Source organism: Periplaneta americana, chromosome 13, assembly GCF_040183065.1.
Source record: "Periplaneta americana isolate PAMFEO1 chromosome 13, P.americana_PAMFEO1_priV1, whole genome shotgun sequence".
Classification (NCBI taxonomy): Eukaryota; Metazoa; Arthropoda; class Insecta; order Blattodea; family Blattidae; genus Periplaneta; species Periplaneta americana.
Genome location: NC_091129.1, coordinates 11,708,415 through 11,733,459, shown reverse-complemented (window position 1 = coordinate 11,733,459; position 25,045 = coordinate 11,708,415). Strand labels below are relative to the sequence as shown.

General features: G+C 38.5%; 1 protein-coding gene across 4 annotated transcripts in view; it reads right to left on the bottom strand.

The window, feature by feature from the left end:
- Mhcl (Myosin heavy chain-like) overlaps positions 1–25,045 on the bottom strand; it is a 921,190-nt gene that overhangs the window by 1,310 nt on the left and 894,835 nt on the right. For all 4 annotated transcript variants that reach the window (XM_069842911.1, XM_069842912.1, XM_069842913.1 and 1 more), the window contains 5 exons: positions 21,671–21,924; positions 14,391–14,588; positions 10,501–10,761; positions 8,970–9,295; positions 6,205–6,336 (listed from right to left, as the gene is read on the bottom strand). In XM_069842911.1, coding sequence (XP_069699012.1) covers positions 6,205–6,336; positions 8,970–9,295; positions 10,501–10,761; positions 14,391–14,588; positions 21,671–21,924 — 1,171 coding nt within the window. The remainder of the gene's footprint in view (positions 1–6,204; positions 6,337–8,969; positions 9,296–10,500; positions 10,762–14,390; positions 14,589–21,670; positions 21,925–25,045) is intronic.

The following is a 25,045-nucleotide window of genomic DNA, read 5'->3' as shown; positions in this document are numbered from 1 at the left end:
ATGTGAGTTTGTATACGCCTGTGTGGTTGTATTTATTTGTTTATGCTCGACCATGCCGAAATGTAGTAATTATACACCTGGTAGCAGACCTTTAATGCATGTCTTTAAAGTACACCTACTCATTAAAGGTCAGGTCTTTCAGCCAATGACGACTCAGGTTACAACTGTTCAGCCAATGACAGGTCAGCTTTCTACCGTTATAAAACCGCAAGTATCAATTATTCTTGGATATGCAATCGAAAGAGAATTAGCGAAAAGTCACGGAGGCTGGAAATCCAATACTGTCGCAGAAGGTTATGTTCTGTTACTATAATAATTAGCGTTAATTGTAAATAATATTCAAATAAATTCAATTTGTCATCTCGTTTTTCAATGTCTAATTTAATTTCAATGTTATCTCTGTTTCTTATGGCCTAGCAAGGTCAATGTGGACATCTGTTCCTTGGAAAAAATCAATACTTTCGCGTCTGCGCACATCTCACAACATACGGGACATTGCTCAAAAATTAATAATATCAAGTTAGAAATATGGTCGAGCATAAAAAGTCGTATGAAACTCGCCTATAATGGTAATTAAGAAGCTCGTATGAAAATTATGAAACTCGCTTGCGCTCGTTTCATAAATATCCATACTCACTTCTTAATTACCTCCATTATAGGCTCATTGCATAATGTACTATTGTGTGTTGAGATGTCTTTGTAGTGTGTTTTCTGTTCTGTATGCCATGTTGTATTTCTATTTTCTGAGTGAGGATGCGATCTTGTGTGTGTTTTTGTTTTCGTATGTTAATGTGATATATTTCTTGTGTTCTTGTGTTCGTGTTGTGTTTTTGTGTTTGTTGAGTTTTTGTTTTGTCTTCCGTATGATGTTGTCTATTATGTTTGGGTTGTAACCATTTTCTTGTGCTATGTATTTGATTGTGTTCACTTCTTCATTGTAGTGTTGTTGGCTCATGGGTATGTTGAGCAATCTGTGTACCATTGTCCTGAATGCAGCATGTTTGTGTTGTGTGGGGTGGTTAGATGTGTTGTGTATGTGTGTGGTGGTGGTGGTTGGTTTTCTGTATATTTTGTAGGTGTGTTTGTTGTTAACTTTTGTTATGGTGATGTCTAGGAAATTTATGGAGCTGTTGTTTTCGAGTTCCAGTGTGTATTGAAGTTTTGGGTGTATTTTGTTTATGTATTGGTGTAGTTTGTGTATTTGTCGTTTGTTTCTGTTGCATAGTATGAGTATGTCGTCTACGTATCTGTGCCACTATATTATGTTGTCTGCATATTTGTTGTGTTCATTGTTGAGTATGTATGTTTGTTCTATGTTGTGCTAGTATGCTAGATATGGGTGATCCCATTGGCAATCCTTCTGTTTGGGTGTAGTACGAGGGGGATCCAGGAAATAACGACTGTTTTGTTGTAATAATTAAAAAAAATATATTTATTTGAAAAAACAAAGTCTGTTACATAACTGAAGCTTCCTTTACTTCTCTACATAATCACCACCTACATTTAAACATTTGTCGTATCTGTTCACTAGCTTTAGAATTCCCGTGTTATACTCCTCTGCCGCCAGTTCATTAAGCCAGGTGTTCACTGTCTTCTTCAACTCTTCATCACTTCCAAAACGCGTACCACCCAGAAAGTCTTTCAGCTTAGTGAAAAGGTGAAAATCGCTAGGAGCAAGGTCTGGACTATAGGGCGGATGATCAAAGATTTCCCAACCGAATTGATCCAGCAATTCTCGAGTGGAAGCAGCAGTGTGCGGGCGGGCGTTGTCGTGAAGAAGCACAACTCCTCTCAAAAGCATTCCTCGCCTCATGTTTTGGATGGCTCGCCGTAGTTTTTGTAAAGTCTCACAATAACGATTTGCATTGATTGTAGTGCCTTTTGGCATGAAATCCAACAAAAGAACACCTTTGCGATCCCAAAAGACAGTAGCCATGACTTTTTGTGTTGAGAGAGTCTGTTTGAATTTTCTCGGTTTCTTGGGTGATGAGGGATGATGCCACTGACGTGATTGGCGCTTGGTCTCTGGGGTGTTGTGAGACACCCAGGTCTCATCACCAGTCACAATTTGATCAAGAAAGGCGTCTCCATCTGTGTGATATCGCATCAGGAATGTCAATGCTGAGGCCATTCTCTGAGTTTTGTGTTGGTCACTCAGTTGCCGTGGAACCCATCGTGCACAGATTTTGTGGTAGCCAAGATGTTGCGACACAATTTCACCAAGCAAAGAACGGGAAATGTCAGGAAAGGCAATATGCAATTCGTCGAGTGATGTGCGCCTGTATTGCAAGATTCTGTCGTTCACTTTAGTCTTCAGGTCTTCTGTGATGAGTGATGGGCGTCCGGGTCGAGCTTCATCGTGGACATTTGTTCGCCCTTGTTGAACATTTCGCACCATTTTCTCACATTTCTTTCATTCATTACAGTATCACCATACACTTCTTTCAATTGCCGGTAAATTTCTGCAGGTTTCAAATGTCGGGCATTCAAAAATCGAATCACACTCCTCATCTCACAGTCGGCGGGATTATCAATCACGTCGTTCATTTTGAAGTAACACAAAAAGCACAATGGCGACTTGTTGCAACCAGTACTCACAACATTATGAGAACACATGTTAAGGAAGCCAGTTGACCTTCAAACAAGGAAGGGGAGTCAGCTGCGCGGAGGGTATGTGCGAACGGTTGTTATTTCCTGGATCCCCCTCGTATTTGTTGTTGTGTGTGAAATAGTTTTGATTTGTTATGATGTCTGTGATTTGGATGATTTCTTCGATGTGTTCTTGTGGTGTGTTATTGTCTATGAGCATTTGTTTTAGCATCTGTAATGTGTCTTGTTATTCATTGTTTTATACACACTTTTAACACATATAATCACTGATTAACTTTGTAACTTCTTTAGTGTGTTAATATGAGGAATTTACCTGCCTAACTAGTTTCGATGTGATATTCTTCATTGTCTGAAGCCTACTGAAGGTCCCATGGTATCTTCTGGTTTGCTGTTGTGATGGGGTGTGTTCATGATTGTGTCAAAAAGAATGTGTTTTTAAAATGAGTTGAGTGTTCAATATGTGTTGTGGGTGTGTTTTTATATGTTTATAAATTTTATATTGTTTAGTGTGTCAAGTACAGTAAAACCCTGATAAGACGCTGTTCAAGGGACCGCGTGTAAACCGCGTATTAACCGGGACCGCGTATTAGACGAGTATACTAATTTGTACTTATATACAGTATCTATTAGCAGGGATGAATGTTAGTCACGAAAGTTAGGCTTGCTTTTTTATTCATAGGGGAAGATGGGAGGATATAATAATTCATAATTAATAAAAATAATCAGACCCACATAAATAATTTATTTTATAATTATGAAATCATTATGAGTCATGGATCATATTCGCTTATCAGATGTAGAAGTTCGATATAATATAACAAACATGGCCAACAAAACAGTTTATTTAGTTTTTTCGACCCTGCCAACCAATGCATACTATTGTATTGAGCACATGTTCTCTGTAATGTCTGTCTTCTCTTGAATAGTCCTTCGGGAAAATGGATTTAATAATAAGGTTTCAATAACACAATTCCGAACTCATTGCAATACTTCAAATTAATGTTTAAGAATTAATAGTACATGCAGCAGCTAACACATGGATTCCGCTCATACAATTACATTGCACTCGCAAATCACAGCACATTCCCGCTGTCAGTACTGGTCTGTGTAACGTTAAATAGTCGTTGGTGTAGCTCTCGGACCAGAGCTTCAAACAACACATAACAGAAGCATGTGCGCCTAGGACGGACTAAGGAGGAAGGCACTTGCGCGCACATCATATTCTTGCTGTTTCTACGTCTTTCCTGTAGCTCCGAGAAACGAGCAAGCATTGCAATACTTGCGGTGTGCAACCTGCGGATGGTATTACGCCTATACAGTATTCCAAAAATCAAAATAAATTTTAATGTACGTAACGCCATTTTGAGAAATACACATTGTACGAAAATATTGGGCTTGCGCAGCAAGCATAACATGCCCTGAGAAATCGCCCCTATCTATTAGCATTTTTCTTTATTGAAATACATGATTCATGAAAGGTAATACAGTATTACCCCATTATGTAGTTACTGTACTGTACATCAAAGACATTTACAAAATAAACTGTACTTAATTCTTTCCAAAAAAAAAGTCATTTATAGTTGTTTGCCGTGTGCGTGTTCTCCAAGTCCTCATGTTTACCACACTTCAGTTTCTGCGATTACATCCTCCCGACAATGTCGCAGCTGTAGTGATTGAGTCGCGATTTTTTATTATCGTTCTTAATATCTTTGATGGGATTCCTAATGAATCAGAGAATTGTTTCTGAGTAAGAGTACTGTTCTCATTGTACTTTCGTAAGATTTCCAATTTTTCCGACACAGAAAGGGCTTTTTGTTTAACACTCATTGTAATCACATTCACAGACACTTCAGTACACTAAAGGACAACAAACTGCCCAACAAAAATTTCCAGAATTTTATTACGGCCGAGTAAGGAATGCTGTTTGAGAGAGAGGGTTAGCAAGAGGGTGAGGTATTGTAACTGTACGTAGGCTTTAACCATGCAGATAAGGATTCGAATAAGAGAGCGTAACAAGAGGGTGGGGTATACTAAGGTATGAAGTATGAATGTTTAAATGCGCAGGTAAAGGGTCGAATACCAATACTTTTCAGGTTAATGGCACCAGTGAGTTCAATGACTAAGATGTTTCATTGCTGTTACAGTACATTGCTGAAAATTACGTAGAAAATATTCCACAAAAACAGCTTATTATGCGGGACTTGAGTGCAACAAATGGGGTATTTTATAAAGGCGTTATATATGAAATGTTCAGGGACTGGACAAAAAAAGCGTATTACACGGGATAGCATAATAAGCGAGCAAGTCTTATCGAGGTTTCACTGTATCTGTTTTTTTTTTTTTTTTTTTTTTTTTTTTTTTTGGCTGGATGTGCAGTATTTTCATGTCAGTGTTATGTTCCTTGTAACCTGTTTGAAATGATCTTCCAGTCTGTTCAATGTAGAAGTCATAACCAACAATTCAACCTACGCAGAACACAACACAAACTCCAATCACAACTACAGCAACATAGACACTGACATGAAAATACTACACATCCAGCCAAAAAACCAGAAACTTGATCCTCTACAACAATATAAAATTTACAAACACACAGAAACACACCCCAGCACATCTTGAACACTCAACTCAATTTCAAAACACACACCCTTTTCGACACAATCATGAACACACTCCACATAACAGGAAACTAGAAGATAGAGTGGGACCTTCACTAGCCTTCAGACAATGAAGAATATCACTTCGAAACTAGTCAGCCAGGTAAATTCTTCATATCAACATAGTAAAGAAGTTACAAAATTAATCAGTGAAAATTATTAATGTATTTCGAAATTTTTGTGGCTTTTAAACTGTATGACAGGCAATAATTCCTTAATAATTTTATTGAATCATGAATATAATAAAAGCAAAAGACGCAAAGTTTCTTTACATTATGGGTTTAAACCTAAAACAGATATTTAAAGTAGTGTATTGGATTTATTATAAGTGTAAACTTTTGAATAAAATGTAGGCCTATATTCATTTCATCATTTTGGATGATCTCTTGTTGTGTGCAATACAGTAGCTTGATAAATAAGGAACAACAAATGTTTGTGTACATCTGAAGTTTAAATAGTGGAATATGTGGCTAATCGATGATGTATGCAATGGAGGGGGAATGAAACTGACGCCCTATCCCATTATTTCCTGGCTTAGTTGCCTCATAAGTGGTGCCTTGTTGGTATCACTTGTAAGTTTCAAACTTCGTCTTTGGACAGTTGACTAAACAACAATGGTCAGTGATAATAGATATGTCCGACTGTGCACAGTGTATTGAAGAAACATATTAGAGTTCTGCTTTCATTTCATTAATTTGGCAAAATTTTAATTAAGAACTTATAATTAAGACAACATGTCGCTGTTATCAGCCTTCTCCTACAACAGTTCACATAATAAACACAAGTAACAGAAACAGTATATCATACCATCTACATATTTTTATGAAGCTCCTCTTAAACATGGTATTACAAAAATCTCAACTACTCGATAAAATATAATTTAAAAAATGAAATACACTAGTTATGTTATTACTGATACTAAGAAAAAACACCATACCTGGATGCTATGTCCAATTCTAACGAAGTTTTAACCCGTGGACTTGAATTTGCAGTACTGGACACAAGAGACATCTTGTGATTGGACAGGAATGTATTAATTGATTCATCAGAACAATCACTGTCTGGATCACTGGAACAGAAATGGAGACTTATAAGAATTAGTTGCGTGGCTCAGTGCCAGAGTTGCCTAAGCAACATTTACACTGAAACGATATATTGAAGTCTAAACTTGGACATAATTTTTTAGAATTATTGTTCTCAAATGGAAATTACTTCTCCTTTACCTACAACTAATATTTATCAATGACTGATTAAATGGCAAACCATGTGTGGCTTACAGCTGTTTCGGTGCATCCTTCATACCATTATCAGACCCTAACTAGATCCCGGCATCATCTCAACATCGCTGCCTGTTGTAGGGGTGTGTTTGCATGTTGAAAAGTGGAGTCGAATAGTGTGCGTGTTCTGAAATTGATCTGTGTGTTGAGAATTTGATTAGGGTGTGTTTTAGTGTGTCTGTATATTTCATATTGTTCTAGTGTGTTGAGTTTTTGGTTTTTGGGTTGTATGTGTAGGATTTCCATGTCTGCATTTATGTTATTGTATGTATGGTTAGCATTAGTTATGTGTTCGGCATATGTAGATATATTGTGTCCTCTGGTTATTGCATTAATGTATTCTTTGTAGCATGTTTGGAATGATCTGCCTGTCTGTCCAATGTAGAACTTATCGCAACTATTACATGTGAGTTTGTATACGCCTGTGTGGTTGTATTTATTTGTTTGTGTTGTTTGTGTGTTGAGATATCTTTGTAGTGTGTTTTCTATTCTGTATGCTATGTTGTATTTCTGCTTTCTGAATGAAGATGCGATCTTATGTGTGCTTTTGTTTTCGTATGTTAGTGTGATGTATTTCTTGTGTTCTTGTGTTTGTGTGTTTTTGTGTTTGTTAAATACATCACACTAACATATGAAAACAAAAGCACATATAAGATCGCATCTTCATTCATGGTTATATAATTTAACACTAGTAAGTTTGCCATTTAATCAATCATTTATATTTAAGTGTTAAAAGTAGTGTACACAAGATTCAAGAGACTTAAAAATATGTGGGTTAGGAAACTCTGGCACTTTACCACTCAATCGGAATATTAGGCTTATTAATATTGTATAATTCTTAATTAGCATAGAAAAAGGAATGAAAATAGATATTAGTACAGAAATTCACTTCAATTTGTTGTAATAAATGTCTGTGATTAAAAAGAATATGTGATAGAACAGGATGGGGAACAAAATGGGAAAACTACAAAAGACATCACAATGAGCAATAAGGACACATTTAATCAAACAGGCTTTTAAAGAACCCGGAGGTTCATTGCTGCCCTCACATAAGCCCACCATTGGTCCCTATCCTGAGCAAGATTAATCCAGTCTCTATCATCATATCCCACCTCCCTCAAATCCATTTTAATATTATCTTCCCACCTAGTCTCGGCCTCCCCAAAGGTCTTTTTCCCTCCGGCCTCCCAACTAACACTCTATATGCATTTCTGGATTCGCCCATATGTGGTACATGCCCTAGCCATCTCAAACGTCTGGATTTAATGTTCCTAATTATGTCAGGTAAAGAATACATTGCGTGAAGTTCTGTGTTGTGTAACTTTCTCCATTCTCCTGTAACTTCATCCCTCCTAGCCCCAAATATTTTCCTAAGAATCTCATTCTCAAACACCCTTAATCTCTGTTCCTCTCTCAAAGTGAGAGTCCAAGTTTCACATCCATACAGAACCGGTAATATAACTGTTTTATAAATTCTAACTTTCAGATTTTTTGACAGCAGACTGGACGACAAAAGCTTCTCAACCGAATAAGAACATCATTTCCCATATATTTTATTCTGCGTTTAATTTCCTCCCGAGTGCCATTTATATTTGTTACTGTTGCTCCAAGATATTTGAATTTTTCCACCTCTTTGAAAGATAAATCTCCAGTTTTTATATTTCCATTTCGTACAATATTCTGGTCACAAGACATAATCATATACTTCGTCCTTTCGGGGTTTACTTCCAAACCTATCTCTTTACTTGCTTGAAGTAAAATTTCCGTGTTTTCCCTAATCGTTTCTGGATTTTCTCCTAACATATTCATGTCATCTGCATAGACAAGAAGCTGATGTAACCCATTCAATTCCAAACCCTCTCTGTTATCCTGAACTTTCCTAATGGCACACTCTAGAGCAAAGTTAAAAAGTAAAGGTGATAGCGCATCTCCTTGCTTTAGCCTGCAGTGAATTGGAAAAGCATCAGACAGAAGCTGGCCTATACGGACTCTGCTGTAAGTTTCATTGAGACACATTTTAATTAATCGAATTAGTTTCTTGGGTATACCAAATTCAATAAGAATGTTATATAAAACTTCTCCCATAAACGAGTCATATGCCTTTTTGAAATCTATGAATAACTGATGTACTGTATCCTTATACTCCCATTTTTTCTCCAATATCTGTCGAATACAAAACATCTGATCAATAGTCAATCTATTGCACCTAAAACCACACTCATGATCCCCAATAATTTCATCTACATACGGATGTTAATTTTCTCAAAAGAATATTGGACGAAATTTTGTACGACGTCAACAAAAGTGATATTCCTCGAAAGTGAAAAATAAAAAATTACTACAACCATTAGAAGACAGATTGGTATAGCACAACACAACAAAGATTCAGCGCTAAATGAATAATAGCCTGTGCAATATCCCTCACCTGTCAGTGCGATCACTTCCACTGCAGTCTTCCAGTTCGCCCTGAATGGCCGACTGCAAGTCTTGGATCCGTGTGAGTGCGAGGCGCAGGTCTCCTCTCGCAGCCGCTGCCTCAGCTTCGGCAGACTCCAGCCTCTTCTCCAGATCCTTCTTCCTCTGGGCTGCCTCAGCCTCCCGAGCTTGTCCTGCCAATGCTTCTTCTTTCAGTTCGCGCACAGTCCGCTGCAACTTCCTCGCAGCATCCTGTGCTGTTTGTTCTTTGGCTCGTGCCGTTGCAGCCTCTCCTTGTAATTTTTCTACAGTTTCTTTAAGTCTTGAAATCTGAACCTATTGGACACAACACAAACATGCAAATCTAGTCTTTCAGGTAAAGCTCCCTGCAAAGCAGATTTGAATAATTTCAAGGGAAAAATTGTTCAGGGGCCGGGTATCGATCCCGGGACCTCTGGTTGAACATACCAGTGCTCTGCCAACTGAGCTACCCGGGAACTCCACCCGACACCGTCTCAACTTTTCCCTTTATATTCACACAATTTGCGTGGGCTGACGAAATGCCAGAGACCCACATCGAGCGCACACAATCTCTGTGTGACTTGGAATTGTGGTTTTCTGTTAACGTACACAGTGATGTATATGTTATGCAAATCTAGTGTTTCAGGTAAAGCTCCCTGTAAAGCAGATTTGAATCATTTCAAGGGAAAAATGTTCCAGGGCCGGGTATCGATCCCGGGACCCCTGGTTGAACGTACCAGCACTCTGCCAACTGAGCTACCCGGGAACTCCACCCGACACCATCTCAACTTTTCCCTTTATATTCACACAACTCGTGTGGGCTGACGAAATGCCAGAGACCCACATCGAGTGCACACAATCTCTGTGTGACTTGGAATTGTGGTTTTCTGTTAACGTACACAGTGACGTATATATTATGCAAATCTAGTCTTTCAGGTAAAGCTCCCTGTAAAGCAGACTTAAATAATTTCAAGGGAAAAATTGTTCCGGGGCCGGGTATCGATCCCAGGACCTCTGGTTGAATGTACCAGTGCTCTGCCAACTGAGCTACCCGGGAACTCCACCCGACACCGTCTCAACTTTTCCCTTTATATCCACACAACTCGCGTGGGCTGACGAAATGCCAGAGACCCACATCGAGTGCACACAAACTGAGTGACTTGGAATTGTGGTTTTCTGTTAACGTACACAGTGATGTATATGTTATGCAAATCTAGCCTTTCAGGTAAAGCTCCCTGTAAAGGAGATTTGAATCATTTCAAGGGAAAAATTGTTCTGGGGCCGGGTATCGATCCCGGGACCTCTGGTTGAACATACCAGTGCTCTGAAAATATTCACAACACAAACAGTTTTACATCTATCTAATCAAGGCCTGGGCACTGAGTCACTGCAGCCTACCCCTTAACTCAATGGTTCCCAACCTTTTTTGATTTACGACACACTTTACTGAACGCCCACGATATCGCGACACACTTATTTGATTTGTCACTAATACAACATGAAATATAATAGAAACAAACCTCCATTCTTGCTCGTGTTGTCTGCTCCAACTCTAATTTTGATTCCAACTCTTTGGTGCGTAGTTCTAGCCTCCGCTGAGCAAGGGACGAGCTAGGGTCGCCCTGCGTCTCTATGCTTTCCAGACGGGCAGACAGTTCAGCCAGCTGTTCCTTGAGAGCAGCACGCTCGCTCTCCATTTCCGCCACAAGACCTGCTTGTTCCTGAAGAGCCATCTGGTCTACAGATAGCTGCTGGACTGCTGTGCGGTATTTCTTCAGCACCTGCAATATGATACAATGAAATATTGTTGTATTTCAAACTTAGGGAATTGCTACATGTGAAGATGGTGGCCAGCAGAAGAAACATTCGTCTTTGATTACCAGACATTTTCTTAGATAGTGTTTTTCTGATGAGAACAGAAATGACGAAGGGTCTTACATCTCTATCTTTGGACCATTGTCAGATCTAATGAACAGAAACATTTGTGTATCTTGAAATCCTTGACAATTTGTGAAGAGGCAATGCTGATTGTTGCAGCCTTTCTTTTTCACTGCCTACTTTTACAACATAAAAAAAAAAGATTTCACACACATTACTAGAGAGGGCGTGTAGAATAGACTCTTCCCTTCAGTTAATTCTACAGAAAAAAATTTGAAGATATCAAATCCGGCGATCTTGGTGGCCACAAATTCCTGGAGATGATGTGATCATCAAATAAACTTAGAATCAGCGCCATGGATACAGCTCAGGCTCAAAGAGTTCATGTAAATGCAACAGTACTGTTCAATGTTCGTTCATTACTCTGTCGAAAAAATAAATGGATCCACTATTCTCTCTGCTGATACTGTGAACCAAACTCCGACTTCCATTGGTTGCAAAAGCACTTCATGAATGCCATGCGAATATTGTGCAGTCCAAATGTGTGTGTTCTGTGAGTTGACATAACCACACAAGTGAAACCATGCCTCGTATGTTAGGGTTGCCATACATTCAGGTTTTCCCGGACATATCCTCTTTTTTAGGGTTAAATTTTTCGTCCAGATGGGTTTTTAGATTTTGGCTAATTGTCCGAGTTTTTAGGTTAAGTTTAAAATACGACTTTACTAATGAAGGAAAATACCTCAAACGTTTATAAGTTACTTTGTTGTAACTGGGAACCTTCTAATCGTTACAGTTAAGTACTGGTACCGGTAATGCTTTAGTGCACCCCACTTAAAATGCTCTCGTGAACTTCCCTTTCTGTACTCTTTGACCGCGATATTATCAATGTTTTTGTAAGCTCATCTGGAATGTGAAAAACACAAAAGAGCAGTTCGAGAAGAATGTTAGTCTACAAAATTAACCGACTTCTTTGTAAAACCTAGCAGCAAATTGGAAGATGAAGTAACTGGAGCACACACTGTTAAATACTACAATAGTTACAACGTGATGGCGTGCACATCTGGCCTACTGAAGACGATGTTTCCAGATTCGGATATTGTGAAGAAGTTTTATTGTGGAAAAATAGACTCATGGTTATAAAGATTAAATTATAACCATTTCACTTGTTTGTATTATTATTTTGTTATTTAAGGTTAATAAAATTACTACTAGCAATATTTCTCAGCTTCAATAGTCTACATACTATACATATATCAATGTTGTACATGACCTATGATTGCGATCTGTTTGGAAGTAGGTGTCGATAAAGTGTCCTCTTTTTTGCTTATCAAAATATGGCAACTCTATCGTATGTGGACCATGTAATGGACAGTATATCAGGATTTTGAACAATGGTCACCTGGAATCAACGACAATATATCACTCTTTTAGCCTTATCTGTCTCCAGCAGCTCATGAACAGGTGTCATCCTATATGGCTTTAAGTTAGCCTTCTTTGCAGATCTCTGATACACTAAGTACAAGTACCTGGTCTCCCGCAACAGATGCCTTACTGACTTATGAGGTAACTGCTGCAGTCACTCCCAATGTCTACAGCAACTGCTGGCAGTGTAGACAAACTTACAATGAATAATTTCGAAGGAAAAATTGTTCCGGGGCCGGGTATCGAACCCGGGACCTTTGCTTAAACGTACAAATGCTCTACCAACTGAGCTACCCAGGAACTCTACCCGACACCGATCCAATTTTTCCCTCTATATCCACAGACCTCAAAGTGGGCTGACAACCGTCAAGCAACCAACATTGAGTGCACACTAACTCTGTGTGACTTAAATTGTGGTTTTCTGTTAACGAACAGTGATGTGTATTATGCAAATCAAGCTTTCAAGTATAACTCCCTGTAAAATTGATTTGAATAATTTCGAAGGAAAAATTGTTCTGGGGCTGGGTATCGAACCAGGGACCTTTGGTTAAACGTACAGAAAGTTGAAATCAATGCAACTATGAAATCTACATCGACATGGGGAACTATTAATAATGGAATTCCTCAAGGATCAATATTAGGTCCCCTACTTTTTCTAGTGGTTATAAATGATCTTGCCCCCCTTATAAAAGATGTAGGTCATCCCATATTATTTGCAGATGACACAAGTATAGTAATTACAGCCAATAACTCCAACACATTCCAATCTTCAACAGAGGAAATTCTCTTCAAAATATGTGACTGGTTCTCAGTCAATAAATTAGTATTAAATTGTAACAAAACTAACATAATTCAATTTAAATCCTGTCCAAATTCAACGTCGCAAATTTCTAGCACAATAATTAACAATAGATCCCTATTAGAAACAACAACAACCAAATTTCTTTGCTTAAAAATCGATAATGTGTTAAATTGGAAAAATCATATTAAAGAAATTACCCCCAAACTAAATTCAGCTTGTTTTGCTATTAGATCTATGCAAAAGATAGTAAATATCAATACCTTAAAAACAATATACTTTGCATACTTCCACTCGGTAATGAGTTTTGGAATAATATTCTGGGGAAATTCCACAGATAGTAACAATATATTTCTATTACAAAAAAGAGTAATTAGAATAACAGTAGGTGCGAAATCTAGGGAGTCGTGTAGGACTATTTTCAAAAAACTACAAATAATGCCCATGGCTTGTCAGTATATCTTTTCATTAATAGTCTTCCTCATATGTAATCGTGAAAACTTTGTAACTAATTCAACAGTTCATAGCATAAATACACGTCAAAAAAATGACTTTCATACTCCATCGGCAAGTCTATCGTGCTATCAAAAAGGAGTGCGTTATATGGCAGTAAAAATTTTTAATAGCCTCCCTATCGATATAAAAAATGAAATTCAAAACATAAAATTATTTAGGGCCAAATTAAAGAAGTACCTAATTTCTCACGCCTTCTATTCTGTAGGTGAATTCATGACATTCAATAACACTTCATGAAATTGATACTAAAACTATGTGTTGTACTAGTAGACTATATTGTAAATTTCGTCTGTATATATTTGATCTAGATTGTGACTGTAAATTAAGATTTTATAATAGTATTACGTTTTTTGACTTGTTCCATATTCTAGGTGTAAGCAATATATGAATACCATGGAATGTTAATAAATACAATACAATACAATACCAACACTCTACCAACTGAGCTACCTGGGAATTCTACCCGACACGGATCCAATTTTTCCCTCTATATCCACAGACCTCAAAGTGGGCTGACAACAAGCAGATTTTACAGGGATCAACATGTGGGAAGGTCTAAGAGAAGATAGGAAGATGGTGTAAGAGAAGCTGCTGCAAGCTTACTCTGGTGTCGTCGCAACTGGAAGCTGGCTGCACAAAGCAGGATCAGTTGGAGGCAAAAGCTACAAGAGGCCAAGACTCGAAATTGAACTATAGCACCATTCGATGGATGAATTGAAAAAAGTGTCATCATAAATACTTCAGAGTGCTAACGTTCTTGTTACACGCATATCAGAAATATCTCAGAATTACCTCTGCTAGTTCTTCCTCGTTCTCCTCGAGCTGGGTGCGGATATCAGAGCGTTCCCTCATGGCAGCTGCTGACCGCTCTTCAGCCTCTGCTTTGATTCTCTGAGCTTCTTCCAGCTGCGCCTGAACTTCGCCCAACTCCATTTCAGCACTCTGTCGAGCCTTGACTGCAGCTGCACGCGCACATTCCAAGTCTTCCAGCTGTAACAACAAAACACTATCAGTATAGGCTTTCTACTCATATCTCCCGTATTCCTGATTTCTCCAAACTCACATAATGAAATTAATTTTTAATAAAAACCAAACAACAAAATACTGTTGTGCCCAAGGATTATGATAAGCAATCATAACTTTGTTATAACCATAAGCAATATATTTTCACTTTATTTGAAAGTAATGAAATCGTACTTATTAAAACATTCAGTTGAAGACATGCTTTGACATGCGACAGAGATCGCTTCCTGTTTCGACAGATTACAAAGTACAGCTTAGCTAACTCAGCAGAGTACAGTCCTTGAACAAGGCAGAAAATGCGTATGCTTGCATTTTAGCAGTCTTTAGCAACAGCTGACATATAAAGAAAGATTATGCAGCGTCTCTCGCGAGACATTTTAATTGGCGATCATTCCGAACTCTGGATTTCTATTGGGTAAATCAAAAATAGAGATTCAATCGTGAGAGTTCCTTAAATCTGTATTGTTCCAAATGACAACAGGAAATGCCGATCTGAAATAATGGTTAAGAATCAGAAACATGGTGTTTAGTGAATGCAATACCGTCCTTTTAGAAGATTCGCGGGCAAAATAGCGTCACTCTGTTACGACACAAAGGACGCGGTTCGAGAACTTATAAATGGACACAAAACGTCCAAATCGCGGTCATTAGTCATTGGTCAAGACAGCGGTCATGCAGTAATGGTCGTAACTTCCCGACGTCCAGGAAGAAGTTCAGAAAATGGCATCATCTTTGAATTGCACCAGGGTTCGCCCTACAATCAACTGTAAGTAAGATCATGAGTTCAATTCTTGTACTTTATATTTAGCTAGTTCATTTTGATACTTTAAAATTAACAGCAAATTTGATCCTTCTTAAATCGTTCAATTTCAATATTCAATATTCTATCTGTAATAAATTGATATCTTATTAATAAACTTAGTAATAGTGAATTTCTACACTTGTGATTATTTCGAAAGCCTGAGATCACATTCTAAGTAGAAATCCCTCCTATCCATAAGCAAGTACAGTCTATAAATTATCAGAGAGTTAGGAAGTATAATGCAGAGTCTAATTTGTTGTGTTGTCTTGATAGTAGATTATAACTCGCGATTATCTCAAAGATAAGCCATCCGCCCTTGTCGTGGCAAGCGGCACGACAAAATACTGGTATCGGATGTGGTACAACAATATAGTAAAAGACCGATATAGTGCGAACCAATAGGCCTACATCGCGAATATGGATAAAACACATTGAGAATGTCCTCAGAAAAAAATTATTACTTACAAGTGAATGTCAATTTTGTGAAATTCTTTCGCTTCCACAGCGAGAATTCTTTCTGTAGCAAACTCGTGGTGTACTCAATGTAGAGTAACTGTATGCATTCCCATTTCAAATTCTCGTTTACAGACTTACACTAAACTAGTTCTAGGTCCACAGTAGGATGAAGGATTAAATACAATGTTTAACTATTGTATTCTGTATTTCACAGAAGTAAAGGTGTACAAATTGGCAAGTTTTCTATTTGTATTTTTGATGCCTTCAGCATCTTCTGTGGGCTTCTGGAAAAATAACTAAGGAAGAGATTAGTGAAGTGCTTTGTGTCGAGAGTAGCATTGTATGGGGCAGAAACATGGATATTACGACGAAGTGAAGCGAAGCGAATAGAAGCATTTGAAATGTGGATATGGAGAAGAATGGAATGTGTGAAGTGGACAGACAGAATAAGAAATGAAGCTGTGTTGGAAAGAGTGGGTGAAGAAAGAATGATGTTGAAACTGATCAGGAAGAGGAAAAGGGATTGGTTGGGTCACTGGCTGAGAAGAAACTGCCTACTGAAGGATGCACTGGAAGGAATGGTGAACGGGAGAAGAGTTCGGGGCAGAAGAAGGTATCAGATGATAGACAACATTAAGATATAATGATCATATGAGGAAACAAAGAGGAAGGCAGAAAATAGGTAAGATTGGAGAAAACTGGGTTTGCAGTGAAAGACCTACCCTTGGGCAGAAAACTGAATGAATGAATGAATGAATGAATGAAAATTACATATAGCAGTGCGTTATGTTGTAGTTATTTTACTCATCATCACGAGTCATCTTTCAATGTACTGCAGATATGCTAACATGCAGGAGTGAAGTGTGTCCCCCTGACAGCCACATTATATCAGGTTTCAATGTACTCAGCAAAGCAATTTTCCTGACCTCAGAAATATTTTATATGCCTATACACTTCACCTTCCTCAATATACAGAATTTGAACTAGGTATTATAATCTGTTAAGGTTTGCTGATGACGTCGTATTGTTCACCAAATCACCCAGAGAACTGCAGTCAATGCTACAAGATTTATGCGACACCAGCAGATCGGCAGGCCTCCTGATGAATATGACCAAGACACAAGTAATGTCGAATGGGCCGGAGTCACCCATAATAATTGATGGTGCAGAACTACAATACGTGTCTGAATACGTATACGTAGGACAGCTAGTCTCCTTTCATCAGAAGACAGAGAAGGAAATAAAATGAAGGATTTCTCTCGCGTGGAAGGCATTCTGAACTCTCAAGTTCATCATACTGGAGGGAACACTCAGCAAGAAACTCAGAGTAGAAATATTGGAGACCTGCGTAACTCCTGTACTGTTATATGGGTGCCAGACGTGGTCTCTTACTGCCAAACTTCGTAACAGTCTCCAAATATGCCAAAGAAAGATGCTGAGAAAGATACTAGGCTTATCACTGAGGGACAGAGTTCCAAACGAAGTGCTACAAAAGATGGCAGCAATTAAAGATCCAGCACTGCAAGCCACCAACACCAAATGGAAGTGGGGAGGCCATGTTGCACGACTTAGAGAAGGAAGATGGACTCAGAAAGTCACACTATGGGATCCCCGCATTGGCAAGAGATCACCCGGAAAACCACGACGAAGATGGGCCGACCTCTTCAGTGAACGAGTAGGAAGTCATTGGTCAAGCAGAGCAAGACATAGGGAAGACTGGAAAAACATAAGAAGACAAGTGAACAGCGACTAAAACCAGTGCGACAGAAACAAGCGAACAATACCAAAGTGTGCAGAATGTGAACCAAGTGAACAATTCCACTCTTACGCGGAGTAGCTCACCGTGTGAGACAAATAGAGCTCTCCCTCTATAGGAGGAGGCCTTTGCCCTTAATGGGACATTTTTAGGCTAATAATTTCATTTCATTATAATCTGTCAACAATCGTTTTAAATGTGATCGAATAATGAATCGATTACATTAATAATCTAGAATGAATTAAAGAGACGAGTATTTGGGCCTGTTCAGCCATCTTCAGGTGTCATGTTTACTTTTTTGAACGAAATGACAGCTTATCGATAATTAAATTTACAGACACATATTAATATAATTTGTAATCAATCCTCTGATAGATGGTGCTAATTACAGGAATTATTACATCAGGGTTTACTATAATTTTATTTAAATGTCAGTTTATTACGAAGCTAAAAGAGTTAAAAATGTGTTTGGGATGGAATTGAAATTTAAGGCAGGGGGCACTATGGCCCAGCATTGCAGCTCGTTATGATCTATTACGCTAACCCTCGAGTTAGGCACATTCCCAAATCCACACCGACTAGACTAAGGTTTAGCTGCGTACTCAGGTTTCGAGCAGGTAACCCCCCCCCCACCCTCATCCCTAGGCCAGCCCTCTTTGTGCATCACCAGTTGGTGATCAGGGAATGCTATGGAATGATAACAAAATGGAGAAATGTTGACGGAATTATGTAGATGTCTAATATGGGGAAAAACGGGAGAACCCCGAGAAAAACTCCAACTGCGACCTTGGTCCGTCACTATATGTGTCACTATGGATTTTTCAATGAAAATTGATCGGAACTTGAAACTAGGCCACCTGCATGATAGGCCAGAGATCTGACCCTCAGCCACCGTAGAGGTTAAAATGTGTTTAGTTATATCCTAGATCATATATGAAACAGATACCTCATCCCTATGTTAAAATCGGCAGCACTTTGAAAAGAACAACCGCCAGGATCGCCACCTGTCCACTGTAAATGAACACGTAGTACAGTCGCTAATGCAATTCAAATGGGAATTATGACGTGACTCCTTATGTAACAACTAGATGGCAGCATAGTAAATCTGACAAAAGTTACGATGAAAGAGTAGTGGAACAGAGAAAAATTCTCTCCGGCACCGGGATTTGAACCCGGGTTTTCAGCTCTACGTGCTGATGCTTTATCCACTAAGCCACACCGGATTCCTATCCCCATGTCAGATCGAATCGTCTCAGTTTAAGTTCCAACTCTTGGGTTCCCTCTAGTGGCCGCCCTCTGCACTACGTCATAGCTGTCTATGAACACAGGACAATGTCCACATATGTGCGGAGGTGCACTCGTTATGAATGACTGATTGACCGGGATCCGACGGAATAAGCGCCGTCTTAAATCACTAAGTGATTTACGCATATAATGTACCGAAGTACATATGATGTTTCTATGCAGATATTCTGCGTCATCGTACGATGAAAGAGTAGTGGAACAGAGAAAAATTCTCTCCGGCACTGGGATTTGAACCCGGGTTTTCAGCTCTACGTGCTGATGCTTTATCCACTAAGCCACACCGGATTCCTATCCCCATGTCAGATCGAATCGACTCAGGTTAAGTTCCAACTCTTGGGTTCCCTCTAGTGGCCTGCCCTCTGCACACTACGTCATAGCTGTCTATGAACATAGGACAATGTCCACATATGTGCGGAGGTGCACTCGTTATGAGTGACTGATTGACTGGGATCCGACGGAATAAGCGCCGTCTTAAATCGCTAAGTGATTTACGCATATAATGTACCGAAGGACATATGATGTTTCTATGCAGATGTTCTGCGTCATCGTACGATGAAAGAGTAGTGGAATGGAGAAAAATTCTCTCCGGCACCGGGATTTGAACCCAGGTTTTCAGCTCTACGTGCTGATGCTTTATCCACTAAGCCACACCGATGACGCAGAATATTTGCATGGAAACATCATATGTACTTCGGTACATTAAATAATATATCTGACAAAAGTTGTTACCGTCAAAGCCTATAAGGCTGAGATATCTGGTATATATGACCTAGGGTTATATAGAGTAAAATTCTGGGAAGGGCATTGTCTTTATACATTTATATAGAGCCATTAAGACGATGTTTGTGCCTGTAACAATCTTAAAAAATAATTACTATTTCACATACATAATTAACACCTGAATAGAAAATATTCCAATGATATAGGATTATTTTGTATCTTTGGTATCTAATGCAATATTGATGTATATTACACAAAAGCAGATGTAACTTAAGAAAATATAAATTAATGTCTCTGTATACTTGAAATTACTTCAGGTAGAAAAGGGCTCATGGAATGGCGCATTCACAGATTGTGGATAGAGGAGACAGCCTCCAGATATGGAGAGTAGCTTCGAATATATTAAATAAGCAGTCGCGAACAGCTAATAAGGGATGGTCTTCCAGCTTGGAGGTTGGGCAACACAGGTTAACAATGCATCACCGTAAAAAACAGCTTGTTAGGAAATCCCAAGCATCAGTTAGTTGGCATCGACCTGGGTAGCGTAGTCGGTATAGCGCTGGCCTTCTGTGCTCGAGGTTGTGGGTTCGATCCCAGCCCAGATCGATGGCATTTAAGTGCGCTTAAATGCGACAGACTCATGTCAGTAGATTTACTGGCATGTAAAAGAACTCCTGCGGGACAAAATTCTGGCACACCGGCGACGCTGATATAACCTCTGCAGTTGTAAGTGTCGTTAAATAAACCATAATTTTTTTCAGTTAGTTGGGAGGCCGGAAGGAAAAAGACCTTTGAGAAGGTCAAGATGTAGATGGGAGGATAATATTAAAATGGATTTGAGGGAGGTGGGATATGATGGTAGGGACTGGATTAATCTTGCTCAGGATGAGAAAGGATGGTGGGCTTATGTGAGGGCGGCAATGAACCTCCGAGTTCTCTAAAATACATCTGTAAGTAAGTAAGAAAAGAGTTCAGCAGTTGAGTCACTGGTAATTATGGCTGTTATACTGCTAAATTCTGTAAATTACATAATAAATTGTATTATTATCAGATATGATGAATTACGGACTTAGATGTTCATTGTCTACATTATTTACGCTATGTTGCATGCAGATGATCTACATGTTGTCTGCCTTCAATTGAATCACTAGGGAAGGCTGATGACGCGTAGACTATTTTCTCTCCCATTTCACTCTCTTCCCTCTAATCTCCTTAATATTTTATACTTGGGGGTAATTTGATATAGATGACAGAACTCAAATTGGCAAGTATCTGGCTCATTTATTCATCCATTCGTATGCTAATTCATGTATTGGACTCGATTACGTTGAACACAGAAGGTATTAAACCCTTGGCAGGGTCCATTTTGCATGCCTTACCACATTTTTCTTTGGATCTTGAAAAGAGGTGAAGAAATATGGCTGGTGGTTCCTTTTATAGCTAAATGTTTAGATTTCCTTTATTCGATGGTAAAAAATAATTACAATTATACAAATAAATATAAGTACAAAATTACCTAATATTCCGATGATTGGGTTTGGAGATATATATGTATATGTATTATATCCATAAACATCTACATATATAAATTGAACATACATGGTATTCAAAAATATATCTCCAACTTTGTCTAAAGGGGCTGTTGGACTTGTGCGATTTAAAAAAAATCAAAATGGTTTAACAGGATGTAGTTAAAAAATAAAATATAATATTTTGTACAAAGCCATTCCACGGTGGCGAGTTGTTATATTTCGATCATCTAGTTCAAAAGTGCGACAACTCAAAAAAACAAGTTCTGAGATATCATCCGCATAGTCTAGATCTTCTAGTCTACCGGAGAGCCCCCAACGGATTCCTCTAGGGGAAACATTCACTCTTCTTAGAGTTGCATCTAAGACCAGGTTAAAGAGGAGCGGTGATAACACGCAGCCTTGCCTTACACCTATGCCGACATGAATTACTTCTCCAATGTTATTCTTATGAATTACTCTGCCATTGATGTTCATGTACCTGGTTTCTGAGCTGGCGAAGTATTGCCTTCCCCGGAGAGTCTCCTCTGGAACGCTCCAGCTGTGTCTGTGCATCACGCAGCAAGGCCTTGGTCCGTCTCAAGTCTTTGCGCAGCCTGTGCAGCTGGTCCTCGTCTGTGGCGCGGCTGGCCCGACCTGCCTCTTCGAGCGCTCCCAGCCGTCGCTCCAGCTCGTGTTTCTCTCTGAGCAGTTGGGTTCGCTCCTCGTGCTCGCTTTCCAGTTGAGCTTCCAAAGCTAAAATATCACAAAATTCTCAATATTAACGTTTATAATAATTAAACCAAGTGATAATAGCACAAATCATTAAAATAACTCAATTTATGTCCAGAGCAAACTACATCAACTCAATTTAAAACGAAATTAAGCGAAGATATAGAGACGTTATAAGTGGAGCCCAGATTTTATGTAAGTTTTGTATATTGGAAATTTATCTTTTGAAGACGTGGAGAAGTTCAAATATCCGGGAGCATATTTACTTACTTACTGGCTTTTAAGGAACGCGCAGGTTCATTGCCGCCCTCACATAAGCCCGCCATTGGTCCCTATCCTGAGCAAAATTAATCCATTCTCTATCATCATATCCCACCTCCCTCAAATCCATTTTAATATTATCTTTCCACCTACGTCTCGGCCTCCCCAAAGGTCTTTTTCCCCTCTGGCCTCCCAACTAACAGTCTCTATGCATTTCTGGATTCGCCCATACGTGCTACATGTCCTGCCCATCTCAAACGTCTGGATTTTATGTTCCTAATTATGTCAGGTGAAGAATACAATGCGTGCAGCTCTGCGTTGTCTGGGAGCAACAGTAACAAATATAAATGATACTCGGGAGGAAATTAAACACAGAATAAATATGGGAAATGCCTGTTATTATTCGGTTGAGAAGCTTTTATCATCCAGTCTGTTGTCAAAAAATCTGAAAGTTAGAATTTATAAAACAGTTATATTACCGGTTGTTCTGTATGGTTGTGAAACTTGGACTCTCACTTTGAGAGAGGAACAGAGATTAAGGGTGTTTGAGAATAAGGTGCTTAGGAAAATATTTGGGGCTAAGACGGATGAAGTTACAGGAGAATGGAGAAAGTTACACAACACAGAACTGCACGCATTGTATTCTTCACCTGACATAATTAGGAACATTAAATCCAGACGTTTGAGATGGGTAGGGCATGCAGCACGTATGGGCGAATCCAGAAATGCATATAGAGTGTTAGTTGGGAGGCCGGAGGGAAAAAGACCTTTGGGGAGGCCGAGACGTAGGTGGGAAGATAATATTAAAATGGATTTGAGGGAGGTTGGATATGATGATAGAGAATGGATTAATTTTGCTCAGGATAGGGACCAATGGCGGGCTTATGTGAGGGCGGCAATGAACCTCCAGGTTCCTTAAAAGCCAGTAAGTAAGTAAGTACATATTATGTAGCTGAGAGAAAAGCAAAACTATTCGCGAATCACACTAAAGAGATCCTTATTTTGAAGTATTAAGTTATATGTTCTTATATATTTTGATGTATATCACATATTTTGATATAATATATTAAATATTTTACATATCTTTAAAAGTAACACAAATATATATTTTATTACCAATATAACCTCGATCTCCTCAATCAATATGCATTTGGAATTGTTTACATCGCCTGTTCCTCAATCTCTCATGCATGCAGTTGATATGTAATTAATTAAGATGATATGTAATTAATTAAGATGATATGTAATTACTTAAGGTGATATGTAATTAATTAAGATGATATGTAATTAATTAAGATGATATGTAATTAATTAAGATGGTATGTAATTAATTAAGGTGATATGTAATTAATTAAGATGATATGTAATTAAGGTGATATGTAATTACTTAAATTGGTAATAGTTGGGTGAAATAGAAGTACTTATAAGTTAGGTTTACTTTTGCTTATTGTAGGCGTTATTATAGCATAGTTTTTATTTATAGTCCTAGGTTTATTGCATCTATTTATTTATAGTTAGAAATAAATTTAGATTTATTTTATTTTTTTTACTGTTGTAATTATTGTATTATTGTATATTATATATCACTGCCACCAGGTGTATACCCAATTGTAGTGTTAATAAATACATACATACACGCACCAATCACACACATATTATTTTTGTGTCAGAATAGATTCAGATTCTAACAAATATAAAAGCAACATCTTCTGTCATGTTGATAGTTTTGCATATCTCTTAGAAAATACCAATGTGAACAGTGTGTTACATTGTACAGTTACTGTACTGCTAATTTAATGTATTTAATTATTAATTGTGCCTACAAAGAACCAACCGACAGTTGATGTAATAAAATGTGCATGGAGGGTAGGGGATAAAGCAGTCCGCCTCCACAGGTGCCCTCTGTATAACGGAAAATGATCTGCAACACTGGTCGTACATCCAGGGAAGAACATGGGAATATATTCAGCAAAATTGAAAATTAAATTGTAATAAACTAAGGAGCTATAGGACTATTATGGTTGGAAACTGACCGTAAGTGCTTAGCACAGCATCTACGCAAAACTGGCATCTTAAGCTTCGAACTCTGTACAGTTTGCAACAGTCAAGAACCAATGAACAAAGATCATCTCCTCTCCTGTGTTAAACTGGACCTACCAAAATAGCAATCTGTATTGGGATGCTAGATTCCAAATGGGCTAGAAGATCACAACTGTGAGATCATTACACGAAGGAGGAGACCAGGAGAAGAAGAAGAAGAAGAAGAAGAAGAAGAAAGACGGAGGAGCAGGATGAGGAGGAGAAGAAGACTGTGTATGGAAGTGAGTTGTTCATTTTCATCCTGTTCATTTGATTTTTTTTTGTTCCACTTTGCGGGCAGAGAGTTTTGTTTCCTTTTTCTTGCATACATATAGATTTATCATTAACTCATTTTAACCTAGCGTTACCATATGGTAACGCAGTGCAGAAAGCAATATAACTTGCTTCATACCCAGTGGCGGCCAAAGGCCATTCTGTCAAGTGGGGCAAACCTTAATGATGAACCCTGAAAATTAAAAACATATAAAACCAATTTATGTGCACTAACCTTTCTAATTTTTGTACATGAGCTCCATTTTTCGGTTCGTTCTGCGAGCAAAAACCTCTATAACTCAACTGTTGAAGTTCGGAATAGAATGTACCATCTTTCTCTCAATTGAGAGCACTGCTACGCCCAGAGGAAAGTTAAATGGAATTCTAAGTGTAATTCACAGAAATGCGCTGATTCTCACTCGTTCGTGCTCACAGATCACGCAACTGCCTGCTTTCTTACTACCGCAGCACTAGACTTGGGGAAACTCAGTTGAAAACTGTAGTGTGCACTGAAGGCGGCAAAACGCCTGCC